Here is an 18,522-nt window from a genome sequence, read left to right on the forward strand (position 1 = left end):
TCTGACTTGTTGTGATAGTGATATAATTTATATTTTCTTGCATGTTTGACAAACTTTCCCTAACCTTCCTCTGGAAGACTAGTAGGGTGGGAAGCAATCCCATACCTGCTAAGAAGCTCTAAGTCAAATGTAATTCCTGGCACTGGTTTTGACTTATTAACAAGCATCACTTCACAAGCTGACACTTTACCACTGACACTTAAAGGAAAACTATAAGTGCCAGAAGGCAGTAGTCTGCTTTCTAAAAAGCCTTAATTAACTTTGTGTTGCACATGACATGGGACAGTTCTGCAGCTATGCATCACCTTTCAGAAACATATATGAAAGATTGACAGACTTGTAGCAGAGCCTACCAGGTCATCTCTAGGTTGTCAGGGTCAAGGAATAGTGCCACATGGCAGATTCGCCTGCAAAACACCATTAAGGCTTGGTAATGATCAACAACATGACAGAATTGCCACTAAAGGTCTGGTAGGGCTTTTGAATCTTCTGTTACATATCTGATCAGTTAAGTATTATAAGTTAGCGCTGGTATTAGTTGTTACAGGCAGGCATATGTCATAATCACCTCCCGAATGTTAACTTGGCTGGGCCCCAGTTACTCATATCCCATTCTTCCATCTGAAAGGGTGTCAGTCACATTTGAGTGCCCTTATTCATCTATATGGCCCTGTCCCAGCATTACAGCATCACGTGATGGAAATTAAGTATGCAACCATTTCGCATATTTAAAAAAACCTGTATTTGAAACCTACATTTCACTTTTTCTTGAAAAGATTTTACTAGGCCCAAGATGTCTCCATTGTATTCTCACAGCCATCTTAGGCAACAAACATTGCTCAGATTTTGCCTCTGTATTAAAATAAACTATGGATTATAGGCACTGCCATTTGGATTGACTGTTCACGTACATTTCTTTAAAAGCAGGGGAACTAGTTCATTGTGATATCTAAATGGATCACTGATTATTATTTTCACCATTTCGGAATAAAATAGGAAACCTTTAATTCGTGTTTGTCAATAGTAGAAACCTTTGCTCATTTCACCTTATTTTATCCATAGGTTATTTTAAAAATGGACAAGTTTGGAAATGGATTGGAGATTGACCAAGCACGACTCGGAATGTGCAAACAGCTTGGGGATGTGTTTACCGAAGAGAAATTCCGGTATATGTGTATACTCTCTGGCTGTGATTACTTGTCATCACTACATGGTATTGGGTTAGCCAAGGCATGCAAGCTGCTAAAAATAGCCAACAATCCTGATATTATTAAGGTAAGATGTTAAAAACGTACTCTTTTTAACATGCTAAAGCATTTATTCTCTGAGCTTATCCCACAGTATATTCCGGTTAATTTGGACAGCGTCAAAAGGCAAGCGCATCATTGCCTAATTGTTTCTAATTTAGCTAAAAGATTGTTGCCCCGTGTTAATGTTCTGATCATTTTCCTATGCCAGGTGTTGGCTTTTGACAAACTAATAAGGGGGTTTTAATGAGCCGCCATGCTTAGTTTCATGTTTCTTTTCTGCTACAGGAGAACAACTGATTGTGAAATTCTCATTGGTGAAAGCTGTGTCTTGTATGTACAACACACTTTGTTAATATTAAGCCTGCCGAACTATGAGGGCTTCGACTCGTGTTCCACACTTCCCAATTACACTGAAAAATCCACTAAAATCTTCCTTGAGAAGCCTAACGGAGCTGAACATTGAATCCAGCATGCACAGGCCTGAAGGTCACATACGACACCCGCAGAACATACGTTGGCGGCGCTGCATTGTCTTATTCTAGGAGATTCAACTTTTTAATGATGGTATACCCACTCCTATGTTGAACTATATTCTTCCTTCTTATATAATGAAGTCACCTTTTCTCTCACTGGGGACCTTCGTTATTAACCTAACACAAGCAATACCACCCTACTCCTCTGAAAAACAAGAAATTAGTTACCTATAAATCCAACTCTCCGATCCTTTCATATATTCACATTCTTGAATTATTCTCCGTCGGCAGACTGGGTATCCTTTGCAACTTTAAATAGCAGTAAACCGTGTTAAAAGGGTCATAGGCCTCAATAACAGTATTTGTTTCAAAACAACACAAACTTCAGCCAATGAGGTGGAAGTCCTGAGGTTTCGTATTCCCCTAGAGGCCAATGTAGCTCATGTTTCATAGCATAAGTGTGAGGAGTACATATGATAGAAGTGAGTCTCTAACCAGGTAGGAAGGAGGGTTGCATGTGAATATATGAAAGATGCAAATACTGGAGAACTAAAGTTACAAGCTCAAATTAGTAACTCATTTCTTCTCCAGGCTTGGATCATTCATATACTTGAATCAGAATAGCAAGCAGTACATAACAGTTGTCATAAAGCGGAAAGCAGGCTCACCTTCACTGGAACAGGTTGCAGAGGACTAACTGCCCCATTGCTGAGTTGGCTGCTTCATTCAGGTCCATGCAATTGAGTGAACATCTGTGCCTGTTCTTCCAAGCGGCTGCAAGGTAGGTGTCTTGCTAAGATGCAGCAGCATAAAGTGCAGTAGCAGTCACCATACTACTGGGGGACTGCGCTCTCACTCTGCCCTGGAGTGGACACTTCACTTTGAGTGGCAGAAGTGATGCAGGCTGAGAGCCAACATGCTGGATTCGGGTTTGGCCTCTTCTGGATGGCCGAAGGACACAAACAGTTGGTTGGAAGAGCGCCACTTTTTTTTCCATGTAAAATCGAACGCACCTGCGCACATCTAGCGAGTGTAAAGATGTTTCCGGCGACGTTTTGGGGGGAAAGGAACGTAGGGTGAAAGGCTTATTCAGATGAAAATCTGTCGGGACATTACATATGAATTTAGGATTGGTTCGCTGGATAACTTTGTCCCATATAAAGCAGAGAAAGTGTTCCATTATAGTAAATGCTTGCAACCCTCTTACTCTCTTTGCTGATGTAACTGCTAGGGGCAGTCTTTTCTTCCAAGAAATGCACTTTAGATGCTCTCTGTGCTCTCTTCAAAGGGGGGCGGCATGAGTGGGCTTAAAACGGTACTCCGCTCTCAAGGCCTCAGAGGGTGCCATATTGGATGAGATAAAAAAGCCTTTTTTTTTTTTTTTTTTAAACTTATTTTTATTGCCATTTTCACATTTCATACATTGTACATCATTCATATTCTTCAAGTGGTCGTGTTCGATCATACATCCTGTAAGTATACTTAACAATTGTATTGAGTGATGATTCGTTACCAAGAGGCATAAACAGTGTATACAGTTATCGTGACGTTCACATCCTACGATCTTGGGTTCCATATATGGCAAAGGAACTGGGGTTTAACAGAGGTATAAACTAGGGGATGAATATGGAAGAATATATCCAATTGCACTAGGGGGGGAAATGCAGCGTCGTGATGGTGAGGCACCTCTGATACTCATGTTTGCCTATCCTGGTCGTTACGACCGAAAATCGTAATAGTGCGCCTGGAGCTAGGGTTTGTCAAGGCCTCGCGCGGCTGGGAGCCTACGGGTTCAGGTGGGCAGAGCCTGTGACTGTGTACTCCGGATTAGTTGTGTAGGTGCGTCATCTGGTGGGTCCGCCCCCGGGGAGAGCTGCCTAAACTGGTATAATAACATGGCCCATTCCATTGATATAGGGTGCTTGCGGGTCCCTTTCACCTCCTCCTCCCGTAATGTCTCCTCCTCCGCCGCCGCCCATTTGAGTGTAGCTCCCACCCACGCTGCCACCGGAGGGCCGGTGGGGGAACGCCAATGCATGGCTTTGCTGCGTTTGGCCAAGAGCACCGCTAAGGAGAGGAAGCGAGTCTGCACCTTGTGCTGCTTACTGACGCGAAAGATGCCTATGGCGCTGGCCTCCCAAGTGTTCCTGCAAGTTAGCCCAGTGAGGGTACCCAAAGCGGTGTGAATGTGGTGCCAGAAGATTTGAATGACGGAGCAGCTCCAGAACATATGCCGAAAGTCTGCATTTTGTTCGTGACATCTGGGGCATAGGAACTGAGTGTCAGGGTAGAATCGTTGGAGGCGTGCAGGTGTGAGATAGGCCCTGTGTAGGATATAATATTGGATGTTTTTAAATCGTGCGTTTCTGGAGACTTTCTTAGGGTATCTCAAAGCCTTCTCCCACTCCCCTTCACGGAGCACCCGCCGAATTTCTGCCTCCCAGGTGGCCCGGAGGGTCGTCAATGGTTTATTAGTCAATTCCCGTATGGCTTTGTAATGCCATGTAGTTAGATGGCGTCCTGCTCCCATATGTAGGATCGTGTGTAGCACTGGGTGTGGGTGTGGTTCCCCGCTACTTAGGTCCTGATGCGGTCGGTAGCTATCTAGGAGTTGGCGGTGAAGCAGGAACTGCCCTGGGGGAAGCCCGTATTCCTCCACCAAACTAAGGAACGGTCTTAGTTGCCCGTCCTCGAAAAGGGACGCTGCCTCCGTTAGGTCACACCCCGTCCATGTGCGAAGTGCGCTATTCGTGTAGTAGTGTTCCCGATTGGGCCATCCTACCAGAGTGAGTAAAGGGGAGTACAACGGGGTCCCCGGGGACATGCGGTGTATCCGCAGCATGCACTTACGTGCGACCAACACCTGTAAGGGGTACGTGGGCTTTGGGTGTGTGCCAGGGAGGAGCAAGCGACGGATCTCCGGTACCGATACCCGTCCTGCGATAGTATGAGTTTCCACAGTGTACCTGTCTGCTGTCCAATGAGACAGCCACTGCAGTTGTGCTGCTAAGAAGTAGGCTTCGAATGATGGGGCTCCCAAGCCACCCTGCGTGGTGGGCAGTTGTAGTTTTGTCAGGGCTATTCTGTGTCTGTTGGACCCCCAGATGAGCGCACTAAGAAGGGAGTCTAGGTCCCGGAAAAAGGTCCTGGGCGGGATTACGGGCAGGTTGGTAAAAAAATACAGCAATCTCGGAACCATGATCATTTTGGCCAACGCTACTCTCCCAATTGGAGCCAATGGGAGGCGTTTCCAAAATCCGATCGAAGCCCTAATGCTCGCCAGTGCCTTGCAATGGTTACCCTCGAACATATCTGTGGAGGAGTGGTAGAGACGAATACCAAGGTACCGGGGGGCCTCCGCGCTCCAAGGCACTCGCTGGGTTCCTATGTGAACCTCCTGTGGAGGTAGTCCCGGATGCAGCGGATAAATTGTGGATTTATCCCAATTTACTCGTAGTCCTGAGGCCACGGTAAATTCCTGCAAAGTGTCCCAGAGGGGTGTCAGATCGTCCGCAATGTCCCGCACATAGATCAGCAGGTCATCCGCGTATAAGGAAACACTATGCACCGTGCCTGCTATCGGGATGCCCCAGCCCTCTCCTTCCCGCCGGAGTCGGATGGCTAGAGGCTCCACCGCCAGGGCAAAAAGCAGAGGGGATAGCGGGCAGCCCTGTCGCGTGCCTCTCTGAACCGCAAACTCCGTCGATATGTATCGGCCTAGGCGCACCCGCGAGGTCAGTCCGGTGTACAGTAAGCGCGTATAGGCGAGGAGGGTGGGCCCTATGCCTACTCGCTGCAGCACCGAGAACAGAAACTGCCATGTGAGGGAATCGAAGGCCTTCTCGAGATCTAAGATGAGACAGGCCGCTCGAGGGTATATCCCCTGTACCTGATCCTGAATGTGGAAGACTCGACGTATGTTCTGGGACGTACATCTGCCGGGAATAAATCCGCACTGGTCCGGGTGAACCAGAGAGCGTATAATTTGGACATATCTATCCGCCAAGGTCTTCCCGAAGAGTTTACAATCGGCAGACAATAGCGATATCGGACGGTAGGAGGCCATTCGTTGTGGGTCCCTATGCGGTTTCAGGAATGTCACGATTACGGATTCTCGCATGGATTTCGGCAGTTCTCCTTTCTTCAACGCCGCCGCAAACACCTCCACTAACCGAGGGACTAGGTGCACTGAAAACGTTGTGTAATATTCTAGGGGGAACCCATCCAGCCCCGGAGCTTTATTTCGGGCCAGGGCACGCAGGGCCCGCGTCACATCCGCCGAAACTAGTACGGTATCTAGGGCCTCTTGCTCTGTCCTCGTGATTGTTGGGAGAGGTAAAGGATCGAGAAAGCGATCCACTACATCCTGCGGGGTAGAGGTGGGGTCGCTATACGTCTCGGCATAGTAGTCGCGGAAGGCCCCCAGAATCTCCGCTTGGGAGTGCACTAACACCCCCCCAGGGTCCAGTATCTCGGTGATGGGTTTGACTTCCGTGTCTTGCCTGGCTAACCACGCCAGTAGAGTGCCCGTCTTGTCCCTCTCGTTATGCATCCGGGTAGCATATGATCGGAAGTTGCACCTTCGCAGATCCGCGGAGGCCGAGTGATAGGCCGTTTTGGCTTCTGCTATACGCCGCGTCTCCTCTTCGGACGTAGCATCCCGTTTGGTGAGGGTCGCCAGGCGGTGTTCCGCGGTGGTGAGGGCCAGTTCCAACACGCGTCTAACACCCGTTATTTGCCTCAGGCACTCTCCCCGGGCCACCACCTTAAACGCATCCCATTCCACCAAACTAGAGGACGCCGTCCCCGAGTTGCGCGTGAAATAGTCTTGGATGCTACCCTCCTGATCGTGACGAAAGATCTGGTCCGATAGACAGTCCCGCGGCAAGCGCCACGTGGGGACCGGTGGGTGTGGGGGCCGCCAGTGTAACTGGAGAATGTGAGCATCGTGATCGGATATAATCCTGCCCAGGTAGTCTGTGTGGGCGATCCTGGGTAGGATAGTCACCGTACATAAGAAGCGGTCAAGTCGGACGCGCAAGTTGTGTGGGATGGAATGAAAGGAATACAAGCGGACCAGGGGGTGGCGCAGCCGCCAGGCATCAGTTAGCGACCAGTGTGAAATCCATGCCCGGAATCTAGTGGTTTGCTTATGTGCCGGGGAGTGCAGTGGAGGTGGGTGCGATCGGTCAAGGTGCAGGTCAAGTGAGCAATTATAGTCTCCTCCCAGAACCCAGGGTATAGAAGCAAATGGGGCAAGGACCCCTGTGAGATGGTCCCAAAACTTGTCTTGGTCAACATTAGGGGCGTAAATGCTACCGAGAAGTACTACCTGTCCGTCTAAAAGACCCTCCAGTAGTGCATATCTGCCTTCTTTGTCGACTACTCTCCGAAGCTCCCGGAAGGGAGTTCCCGGCCGCACCCAGACCAGCGCCCCGCGCGCATACGCAGAGTAGGTTGTGGCACACAGGAGGCCCCGCCATTTCAACTGTAGTTTCCCGACCTCTTTTGCAATGAGGTGCGTCTCTTGCAAAAAGACTATCGGGGCGTTGTGACGCTTTGCGTAGGAATACACCGCATATCGTTTGCGTGGAGTGTGAAGCCCCCTAACATTCAGGGTGAGGATGGTGACATCAGTGTGTGGTGTGTGATGCGTCATGGTCTGTGTCTGTTCGCCAAGCGCAGGGACTACGCCTATTGAGGTGCGTATACCTCGGTCGCTCCAGGTGGCTAAGGGTGTCTGCGTCCCCCGACGCCGCATAAGCATATGTGGGAGATGGCTGGATCTGTTTCATTCCATATGAGGGGTGGGAAAGGTGTGCAACTGGGGCATACAACTGAACCAAAGGGGTCGGGGAACATCCCCAATGCCTAGGACCCATCATCAAGGACGGTGCGTCCAAACCTGTTTACCCACTTAAGGGGGAATACAATAATATATGAAGGGGGTGGCGGTGCATGCGTTCTGGGCCAGAAACTAATCGGGCCAGTAGTAGGAGAAATGGACGTTGCACCTGTTATAGCAGGCTACGAGATTAGGGCCGAAGTTCAATAGGCGGGGAAGAAAGTACATTTGGCTCAATGGTAGGTACAAGAGTCCCCTTTCATTTCGCATGGGAGCCAGATTGTCCATCTAGAATGAGGTCCGCCGTCTGCGGAGTGACCATGGGGGGTGTCACGGAGTTCTCCCCCGTCCCTGTTCCATCACTGTCATTCTCCTCCTCCGAGGTAAAGATATGTGGTGGCCGATCAATGTCATCCGGTAGAGGAGATGCCTGCAGGTCGATCACCGCTTGCAAGGCCTCCCTCCGTTCTTTCACGATTTGCTCGAGGTCAGGAGAGTCCTGGGTGCGGGCACGTGCTCTGCCACTCACGCCCTCGCGTGGGCGCCGTTGCGATCACCTTCCGGATCGTGGAGGCTTAGGATGCGGGTCTCTTGCGATCTCCGCCCTAGATTGTCGTGCGCAGTGCTGGTCTGCCCAATCTTGAGCTTCCGTGGCGTTCGTGAAGAACACAGTAGAGTCGGCATAGACCACCCTGAGACGGGCCGGGAAAAGCAAGGAGTAGTGGATATTGTTCTCGCGCAGACGTCTCTTTACATTCAGAAAGGAGGCACGTTGTTGTTGAACTGCTCGTGCATAGTCGGGGAACACCATAACACGTTGGTTGTCGACCCGCAGGGTGCCCGCCACTCGTGCCGCGCGTAGCACCGCATCCCTGTCGCGGAAGTGGAGGAATTTCGCTAGCAGCGGCCTCGGGGGCGCCCCTGGGGGCGGTCGGTGGGCCGGGACCCTGTGGGCTCGTTCCAGAGAGAAGAATGCGGAGCGATCCTTATCCGGGGTGAAGGATTTCACCCAAGTCTCTAAGTATTGCAGGGGGTCTGTGCCTTCGATTCCTTCAGGTAGCCCTATTACGCGAATGTTGCAGCGTCGTGAGCGCCCTTCTAAATCGTCCGCCCGCTCCTCCATGATGGTTAGGCGATGCAGCACCTCCTGGAGCGTCTGCTGGTGTTTATCGAGCGTTGGCTGTACTTCCTCCATCTTCTTCTCTCCGTCCTTCACTCTATCCACCAGCTTCCGATGGTCATCCCGGATAAGGCTAATGTCCGTCGCTAGTGTCCCGAGCCGCTCCTCCATGGAGACCCTGGAGTGCTCTATGGCGGCCAGAACCTGGTCCAACTTGACAGATACCGAGGAGCCAGGCAGCGGCTCCGCCGCGCCCACCCACGTCCGGGCTCTGGGCATCTTCTCCGGGGCCGTCTCGGGAACCGCCGTCTGTTGGGTCCCCCGGGGCTTCCCCATGGTTGCGGTCGAGGTACGTCCGCTGGGGGACACGGGCTCCCTCTCCTCCCGAGGAGGCAGGGGGGTCGTCTCGTCGCCGGTTTCGCTCACACCAATGGTTTATGTCCCCACCGGGGCTCCCCGTACTCCGCCACCGGCCTTCTCAGCTCTGCGTGATCCTCCGCGCCCGTCTGCCGGGGGACGCGGGCTCCCTCTCCTCCCGAAGAGGCAGGGGGGGGCGCGCTTCTGCTCCGATCTCGCCCTCACCAAGGATTAGTACCCCCACCAGGGCTCTCCGTGCTCCGCCACAGGCCTCCGTAGCTCCACAAGATCCTCCGCTATCCTGCTCCTGTCTGTGCGCTATGAGGAGGCCGCCGTCCGTCGGTCTCGGGGATCGTTATTCACAGCATATGGGAGGCGTCATCCCGTCTCGTGTCTTCCCTCAAAGCGAGCCCCCGCAAGGCCTCCACCGCTCGGCACTCTTCGATAGGTCCCCAGGGTGGCCACCCCCATCGGTGATGTTCGAGTTCTGGGTGCCGTCCGGGTTTATGCCGTCCCGCAGGGTGGGGTATCCTGGGTAGGATCCGGGAGGAATGTAGGCCGCTCTCCCTCAATATCGGCGCCCTCCGCTCTCAGTGATGGGCTCCAGGCCTTAATGTGGTGACGTCACGTCGGGCGCCATCTTAGGGTCAGGCGTCCCGATCCTGTCTCCAGACCCACCAGGGCTCCCCCCGCAGCTCCGCACTCACCGCGGGCGTCGTAGCCTCCAGGCGCCCCCAGGGAAAGCGTCGATTCCTATCCGGTGTGCCTCGTCCTCTCAGCTGCGGGGCCGATTGCTGCGTGGGACGCGCTCTGCAGGTGTCATGGCCGCTCTCTCTCTTCGCGCCAGGACAGGGACGGGGACGCTCATGCTTGCAGCCTGTCTCCGGGGCTCCACCATCCCTCAGCGGCATGCAGGTACCAGTTTTAGGCTCAGCGGGGGTCACAGGGTAGGTTTGCCGACTGTACCCGTTGTCCAGTGGTCCTCCGGTCCCTCGATCGCGGACTTCAGGGTCCGCTCGCCGCCATCTTGCGCTCCCGGGTCCCGGTCCGGAGCTGTATCATGCCGCCACTCTGCTTCTCCCCTTCAGCGTTGCACCGCAACGGAGCAGCAGATGCCCGGGACCCTCCGATGCCCAGAGGTGCGTTTTCCGAGGGGGTGCAACGTCTGGAAGTGGCCACTTGTCCGGCCCGATCGCGGAGCCCTAGTAAGACACAACCGCCATGGTAGCCGGCTTGGCCACGCCCCCCGAGATAAAAAGGCCTTTAATGAACTGTTTTATGATCCTTTGGGAAAATAAAGTTGAGGAGGGGTCTCTTGTTCTTCTAATACTGTAGCTTGCATGCACGTCGACTGTCACTTAAAAGTACTTAAGGCCACTCTTGGCCAGCTCCAGCAGCAAAGGAAGTATTGATGAGGCTGTATGGACACTGGGTGAAATTAAGACACAATGCACAATAAAAATCCAACACCAAATTACAAATATAGGAAATATTTTTATCTTGAAAATGACACCAAAACGACAAAAATCAAATGTAGGGAACCAGAGAGATGAATTTTCAAAGATTTAGCGTTCTAAAGCGTCTTAAAGGGACATCTGCTCGTGATAGACTGGGTCAAAGTCAAAGTTTCAGGCCGAACACAATGGAGTCCTGCTCGGCCACCTCTCGCGGTAGGTCTTGGTCAAAGTTTTTACCTTATGAATTAGAAAGTTTTCTGGAGCTTTTCTTCCCGGGGCTCTCTCGAAGCTCTCAGCCAGTCCGGATTCGGTGAGGGTTTGCCGAAGTGCCTTGCGACGAGCTCCTGGTCAAACTTATGAAAGTCCGACTTCTGGAGCTTTCCAGCGGGACAAACCAAGGATCCAGGCCGACATGCGGTTGAAGGCAGGCGGCTTGGCTTTCGCGGTTGCTCTCGGTCACCTTTCCTTCATTCGGACCTAGAAACTTTTACAGAGCTTTTTCTCGCTGGGTCCCTCGATGCTCTTCACCAGGCTGGATTCGGTGAGGGTTTGACGGCCTCGGATTTTGCCTACTCCCGGTCAAACTCTGAAATTAGTACCTACGGAGCTTTTCAGCGGGACAAACCTGGACTAGCGGTTGAAGGCAGGCGGCTTGGCTGGCCAGGTTGAGTCATTCCCCTTATGGAGCTTTTTTATTCTAAAGTTCTCCAAACTTCCGGTTGGGGGGCGCTAGAGGGTGCACAGGAAGATGGCCACTCTGTAGAGCTGCTCTGCCGGCTGAGTTCATAATCCGGATGGCAAGGATTAATGCCGGATCTGACTCCTGCCTCAACTGACTGCTACAGCTTCCCTGACTGATGTGGAGCACTTTGGCCGAGCATCGAAGACTGGAGCGTCGCCATTGCGGAGCTAGCTGCCTGTGAAACTTTGAGCCTGCGCTGACGACTTGGCGACTCGGGCTGCACTCGGACCGGGAGTCTGAGGTAGGCCGCTGCTGCGCTGGTGGTGGGCCGGGTGCGCTGGTGGTGTGCGTGGCGTCCTGGGCATGGCGTGCACCAGACCGTGTGGTGGACCCTGGTGCGCTGGTGTGTGCCAGGCTGACGAGTACCCTGTTGACTAGTAGGCCGCACGGTCTTCGCTTGCACGGCCCTGCGCCGTTGGGCCTATTTGGGGGATGCGCTAGGTCCCCTGGCTTCGCGGTCGGCCGGGGAGCAGCGGCAGACCCGCTCTAGGTAGGTAACGTGCGCCGCTCTGTGCCCCGTATGCCTGCCTGCTGAACGCCCTATACCTACCCAACCTGCAGCCTCCACACACGCTGATACCGGGCTTCCTCATCATTGGAGGGGCCCTCCAGCCGCCATCCACCTTGTGTGCCTGCAGTCCTGCTGGGGAGCTGCTCTGACACCGGCCCTGCTGTGGCCTACCGGCCTGCCCCCGTGCTCAACGCTGCGGAGCTGCCTGCCTTCCTTCTCCGGGAGAGTCCTGCCGGTGCTCCCTTTAACTGGGTGACTCACAGCTGGGATTGGGCCTGCTTTTCCTCCTCCGCCTCCCTGGCACTGGTGCCCGCCAAGAGTACAAGGCCCCCGACGCTTCGCCACGAGGTACCCCCCGCATCCAGACTCGGCGCCAACCTGCGGACTTAGTTCTTGTGCATTAGTTAAATAGTGGGAGCCACAACCAGATCACACTTCAACTGCACTGGTGTCACTGCCCGACCCCCCCCTCCGCCCGCAACCGCACGCGCTGGGGGCACTACGCCCACCTTCGCTACTGGGACTACGCCCTATCTGTGATACTGGGAAGGCCTGTGTTCCACTACTATACCGGCGCGTTGGGCGCACTGGACTGCGTGCCCGCCATAGGGAAGAGCCAGCCACGCCTCACTTTCGAGCCCCGCAAAACCAGCAGATCTGCTCAACATGCGGCCTCGGACTCGGAGGTGGACACTCCCAATGATCGTCTTACTAGCATTGACAGAACGCTCCTTGCGGTGCAGGCCAGTCTGCAGTCCATCAATGGCAAGATAGACCATCTCAACCTCCGCATAGATCACATGGCATCCAAACTGGACAAGCATGCGCAGCGCCTGGGGGAAGCCGAGATGCGTATCTCTTACTCGCTGCACGTATAACGTATGCCATGCTTTATCCCGCCAGACTGCGTGTTGACGACAATGGGAAATACAAGTTTTTCAATTGCCCGAAATCGGCTTTGGATTATGCTAAGATTGTATTCTGCCGCAACCGGTCCCGCAGACATGCAGAGAGTGGCGAACCTGTGGATTGTGAGGGCGCAGCGACTGGACATAGCGAGCTATGACTGTCTTGCACTGAAGTGGAGTGACGATATTGGTTCCTCATTGAATATTGTACTGTGTTCTACCTATTGAGGCCTTTTAGTGGGCAGCGAACTGCTCTAGATTATAGCTTGTTTATGTAGATTGTTTGTCTCTTTGATTACACCAACACCGTTTGGCCTATTCAGTGTATTGTTTTTGCGATAATATTGGGAGGGTCCTTTCACACACTCGACTCAGACGTATGACATGGAACTAGGACTGGAAACACACGATAACTCGGCCACCTCCTATTTATACTGGGAGGGTGGTTGTGCTCGGCCTCCCCCTTTATGGGTGTTCCCCATCAATGGTTGATCCCTCTGTATTCTACTGAGGAGTTGTTACAGAGTGTTCGGGATGGTTTTAGCGTGTTGCTGATGTGGGTGGGGGGGGGGTGCTGTGGTGGTGGGGGGGGGGGGGGGTTGAGAGGCTTGTTCCTGTGGCCAGACGATCACTCGTTGCACTGGATATTGTTCATGATTTTTGCTCATATCCCAGTCATATGGTAGATCTCCTAAACAGCATGCTACATCTTTCATTATGCACAGTGCTAGTACGTTAATTTCTTGTCTAACATAGAATGTATGGGGCTAAATTCGCCCAAAAAGATCAGTCAGGTGCTGGCTCACCTAGATCGCCATCATATTAGCATTGCCCTTTTGCAAGAAACACATCTGACACGATATAATGAACAACTAGTTGGGGCCCGTTGGGCCGGCTTTCGCCTTGCCACCTCCTATTCCTCCTACAGCCGAGGAGTTCTCACACTGATCAAAAAGGGTCTCTCTTTCACAGCTCACCACGCGCACACTGACTCTGCAGGTCGTTATGCTATCGTGCACGGCACAATAGCAGGCAAACTGGTCATCATCGTTAACTGCTATGGTCCAAATATAGATGAACCTGGCCTGTTTGAGAGCCTCCTTGCGGTCCTAAGGGTCTGGCCAGACGCAGCAATTCTTTGGGGAGGGGACCTAAAAACGCACCTGGACCCCAGCAAAGATAAGTCTAGCGGTAGGGAGGGTCATTCGCCAGGGTCAGCTCAAGTCAGCTCAAGTCCGGGTTGGCGGAATTTAGCCTACTGGATATATGGAGACATAGACATGTAGAAACGCTTGCAGGCACACATATTTCGTCTGTGCATGGCAGCTGGTCTCGCCTTGACTACTGGATGGTGAGCGAGGGGGTGGCTGGCTGGGTGAATGACGTGGAGAGTCTGCCGCGCACACTCTCTGATCACTGCCCTGTGCAACTCTGTGTTCCTACGATGACTTCTAGATCCTTCACTTGGCGCTTTCGATCGGAGTCATTATTGGACCCTCTTTATTTGGAAACCATTCGCGAGGCCATTACACAATATTTTGCCAGCAACATGGGGTCTGTGGACAGCGCTGGAATACTATGGGAGGGCTTTAAAGCCACTATGCGGGGCACTTGCTTCAGTACATCGGCTGGTATATTAAAAGACACATGGAGCCAAATCGCTATGGTGCAGGCTACGCTGACCCGACTTGAACGCGAATATGACTGTGTACCCAGTGAACTGTCCCTGGCGTCCCTCAAAGAAGCCATACTCGAACATGCGAAATTGTCAGAGGAAGAACTATGCTATGTCTCCAAGAGATTCGTGGCTCGCTCCTACGGGGAGGGGGGGCAACCGGTACACCACTTAGCCATGAAAATCTCACATCGCCTAAACCAGAACACAATCACTAAAATTACGAACTAATCAGGACATGACCATTATAGCGTCCCAGATATTGCGGAACAGTTCAGACAGACGTACGAGACACTATACACGTCACAAGGCGAGACCGATTTATAGGAACTGGATGACTACTTGTCGCAGGTAGCCATTGCGTGGTTGTCAGAAGGACAGAGGGGTTACCTGGGTCAACCTATCATGGTGGAGGACGTCCGCATGGCCATAGCCTCCCTCCCTAACAAAAAAGCTCCTGGCCCAGATGGCTTTACCTCTGAATTTTATAAGGCCTACGCTGAGGAGCTTACCCCCTTTTTGCTGGATATGTATGCAGAGGCATACGACTCAGGCGTTCTCCCCCCGTCCCTCCGTGAGGCTTTAATTATTACCCTGTTGAAAAAGGACAAATCACCTGTATATTACAACTCCTGCAGACCGCTGTCGCTCATCAATACCGATGTTAAAATTCTAGCCAAAATAATGGATGTTGGCCTTCAACCGTTGATGCAGAACTTGGTCCTACCAGACCAATCTGGTTTCATACCTACGCGGTCTACATCCTATAACCTTCGCACTCTATTCGCTTTGTTCCACACTCTCTCTCCTGAGCTGCCGGCGGCAGCAGTCATGCTTGACGCTGCCAAGGCGTTTGATTCAATCGAATGGGGCTATTTGTTTTTTATCCTTCAGTGCATGGGCTTCTCTCCCTTTATTGTTAACTGGTTAAGTTACTCTACGCTCAACCTACGGCACGGGTCTGGGTGGGTGGCCACACCTCAAACTCATTTTCCATAAGTAGAGGCACACAGCAGGGGTGCCCACTGTCGCCGCTGCTATTTTCCCTCACGCTGGAACCCCTGGCCTGTCTAATATGGCAATGTCATAAACATGCGGCTATTAATCTACATCATCGCCCACTCATCATTTCACTATACGTGGACGACATGTTGCTTTTTATACGAGAACCCCACGCCCTGCGGGAATACATCCGATTTGCCTCCTTCTCTGGATTGTCTATAAACTGGTCTAAATCTGCGGTGATGCCACTAACCACATGCACACATCCGCACAAGCTAGAATTCCCCCTTGTGTGGGCGACTGAGTCGGTCAAATATTTGGGGGTCTGGATCCACCGGGATCCTGATATCGTAATACGGGAGAACTACGGCACTGCTACGACGTGGCTAGAACATCAAATAGACATATTGGATTTGTCTTCCACTCTCTCTCGCGGACTGCATCGCTCTTATAAAGATGGTGGTGTTGTCGAAATTTCAATATCTTTTTAATAATGTGCCTATCCCTCTCTCTCAACACTTTTGTAAAACACTACATACACTGCTCCTCTGCCTGATCTGGGGGGGGGGGGGGGTAGGGGTTGGCGCACTCTTATACTGGATTATAATCATAGGGGCTTTAATGTTCCGGACATTTATCTATACTATTTATGCGCGCAGGCGCAGTATGCACACTTCTGGTTTGCGCCCCATGGTTTTATCCCCCATGTAGCGGTGGAGCATTGGGATGCACACCCCACACCGTTGAGCTCCATCGTCACGTACAGCCGACGAAACACGCCCCATGGCGAAATCAACATCATCAATTCGACGATTGCTGCCTGGCAATAACTGGGCCGCTTAGCTGGGAAGCTCCCTTTGTGCTCTCCCCTCCTTCTCATCACGGCCATTTCAGTATCACATGAAGGATGCGTATCTTGGTTCAGGCGGGCATTGATAAAATGCAGGATTTATTTCCTAATGGCACTTTTTTGACACCTGCGCATACAGACTATATCCAACATAAATCCCTATTATTCACATTCTCGCTTCACAGACTGAAAGGAGCGGCGCAGGCCCACTTCCCGACGTTTCCTGCGGAGCCTCCGACCTCATTGGCCCTGCACACCTTACTCACTACCCCCACCAGACACAAACTCGTCATAAAATTATATCGAGCTGCCAGGTCGGATCGGGTTCTCTCCGAGAACAGGAGCCTTGACAAATGGAACAAAAGTCTAGACCCACAGCTCACTCAGAAAAACTGGGAACACTGCTGTTCATTAACTCGTGTACTCCCATCCAACGGGAACCTACGTATCATATATTTTAAATACCTTCACCAGACTTACCACACACCCCACCAGCTTTTTAAATATGGTCTCAGGGAATCAGACGCCTGTACACGTTGTGGTGCTTCAGGTGCGGACTTCTGGCACCTAGCCTGGTCCTGCAACAAGGTGAGAGACTACTGGACTATCCAAAATGAATGGGGTTGCCTTTACCTGCTCACCTCATGTGTGTTTATTGGGCCTGCTCCCTTTCTTAAAAGGAACTACAGGCATACTGGCTAGAGTGGCCCTACTCATTGCAAAAAGGCAAGTGGCGATGGTATGGGACAGCAAACGGAGCCCCACAGTTGCACAATGGCTCAAAGATCTGACATATTGCAGGGAAAACTTAGTATTATATGCGGTGGAGCTGCCAGTGACTTCTCGACCGAATGATATTTGGGTGCCCTTGCTGATATATTTATGCTCCATTGATCCGAATGATACCCCTAACACTGTGACTGTATACTCATTGTCTATATCGATGCAAGTGATGTATTATAGCTGTACTCGTACTGTAACAACTGGAGTCTACCTTTTTGTATACGTATCTTATGGCCACGTTTCTTTATTTGATAACACTATCCCTTGTCTTACCATATTGTAATTGGGTTGAATTGCTGTTTTTGTATTATGTATGATGCTTTATGAAAGCCAGAAATAAAAAATAAAAAAAATTAAAAATTTCTCAAATTCTGGAACTTCTTCTTGCAGTTCCTCAAAGAGTCCCAAAATGCCTCAAACTTACTCCAAGGGTCTGGAATCTCCAAGATGGTCCTTGAAAGTTGAGACTTCAGTTCCCACAATGCACTTAGACAAAACCCTTAAAAATCCATTGGCAATGCTCCAGGTTGAGGATTTTTGGTGGGGATGTTCCAGGTGAGCTCTGTTAACCTGTAGCTTGCAGGGAGTCCACTCTTTAGTCCTTTTACAGCAAGGTAGTCCACAGGTCTGTAGATGCAGAAGGCACAATCTTCAGAGTGCAGGCCTTGGGGAATGCACATCAAACTTCTCAGCATGGCCCTTACTTTCCTATGTTTCAAGCAGTAGATCTGAGAGGCTCTGCCCCTCTCAGATACTTATTCCAAGTTCTCTGGGTCAAGCAGAAGGTCACTCCTGTCCAGTGGGTGTAGGGTACCGCCCCAAGGTCTGACCACTTTCTGCAGTGTGTGTGGCACTATTTTGTCCCCGAGTGCACCAATTCTTCCAAATTCATAATGGCTGATTTTCCAGCAGGGAGAGAAGAGCTGGCTAAACACACCCCTAGGATGGCTAATATCCATAGTCTTCCCCCCACACCTTGCATCTGCTCATTCCTTCCTTAATCCTAGCATCTGGCTGGGTTAAAAAAAAGTAGAGTTGTAAATGACACTGGCGTCTTCCCCTTCCCTTGAAGTCCATTGTTTACGACTTCTCCCCCTGTCTGGCATTCCTGTGTAACAGAACACTGCCCTCCCAGCAGAGCTGGTTAACCCCAGGGGCTCTTTATCGCCTCTTCAAAGAAGCCTGGCTAATCCACTTAACTCCGACCAATCAGGACAGACCACTAGAAGGCTGAATCTGGGCTTACAGACAAAGTCTTACAACTCTGGTCTGTACATTGTAGGAGAAATTCAACAATATCCTATTGAGTTTATTAATACTATTCTGGGAAGTCTTTAAATGGTATTTTTAGCCTTCGCCTATCAAGAGTTATTAGTTATTAACTTCTTGCCATGTTAACCTATGTGGCAGGGGATTTGTAATGGGAAAATGACTTGAGCCATTTTTCCAGCACCAGGGCTTATAAAAACTTATTTTAGAAGTACTCTGCTCATATCTTCAGAACCCCCCCTCCAACGGACTGCGGGGGCCCTGCTTCCCAATAATATAG

The 18,522-nt window shown here is 51.4% G+C and overlaps 1 protein-coding gene across 2 annotated transcripts in view; it reads left to right on the forward strand.

The window, feature by feature from the left end:
• Window positions 1-18,522, forward strand: part of EXO1 (exonuclease 1) — a 365,086-nt gene that overhangs the window by 87,714 nt on the left and 258,850 nt on the right. For both annotated transcript variants that reach the window (XM_085612501.1, XM_085612502.1), the window contains exon 6: window positions 1,063-1,275. In XM_085612501.1, coding sequence (XP_085468627.1) covers window positions 1,063-1,275 — 213 coding nt within the window. The remainder of the gene's footprint in view (window positions 1-1,062; window positions 1,276-18,522) is intronic.

This window comes from Triturus cristatus, chromosome 6 (assembly GCF_964204655.1).
Source record: "Triturus cristatus chromosome 6, aTriCri1.1, whole genome shotgun sequence".
Lineage (NCBI taxonomy): Eukaryota > Metazoa > Chordata > Amphibia > Caudata > Salamandridae > Triturus > Triturus cristatus.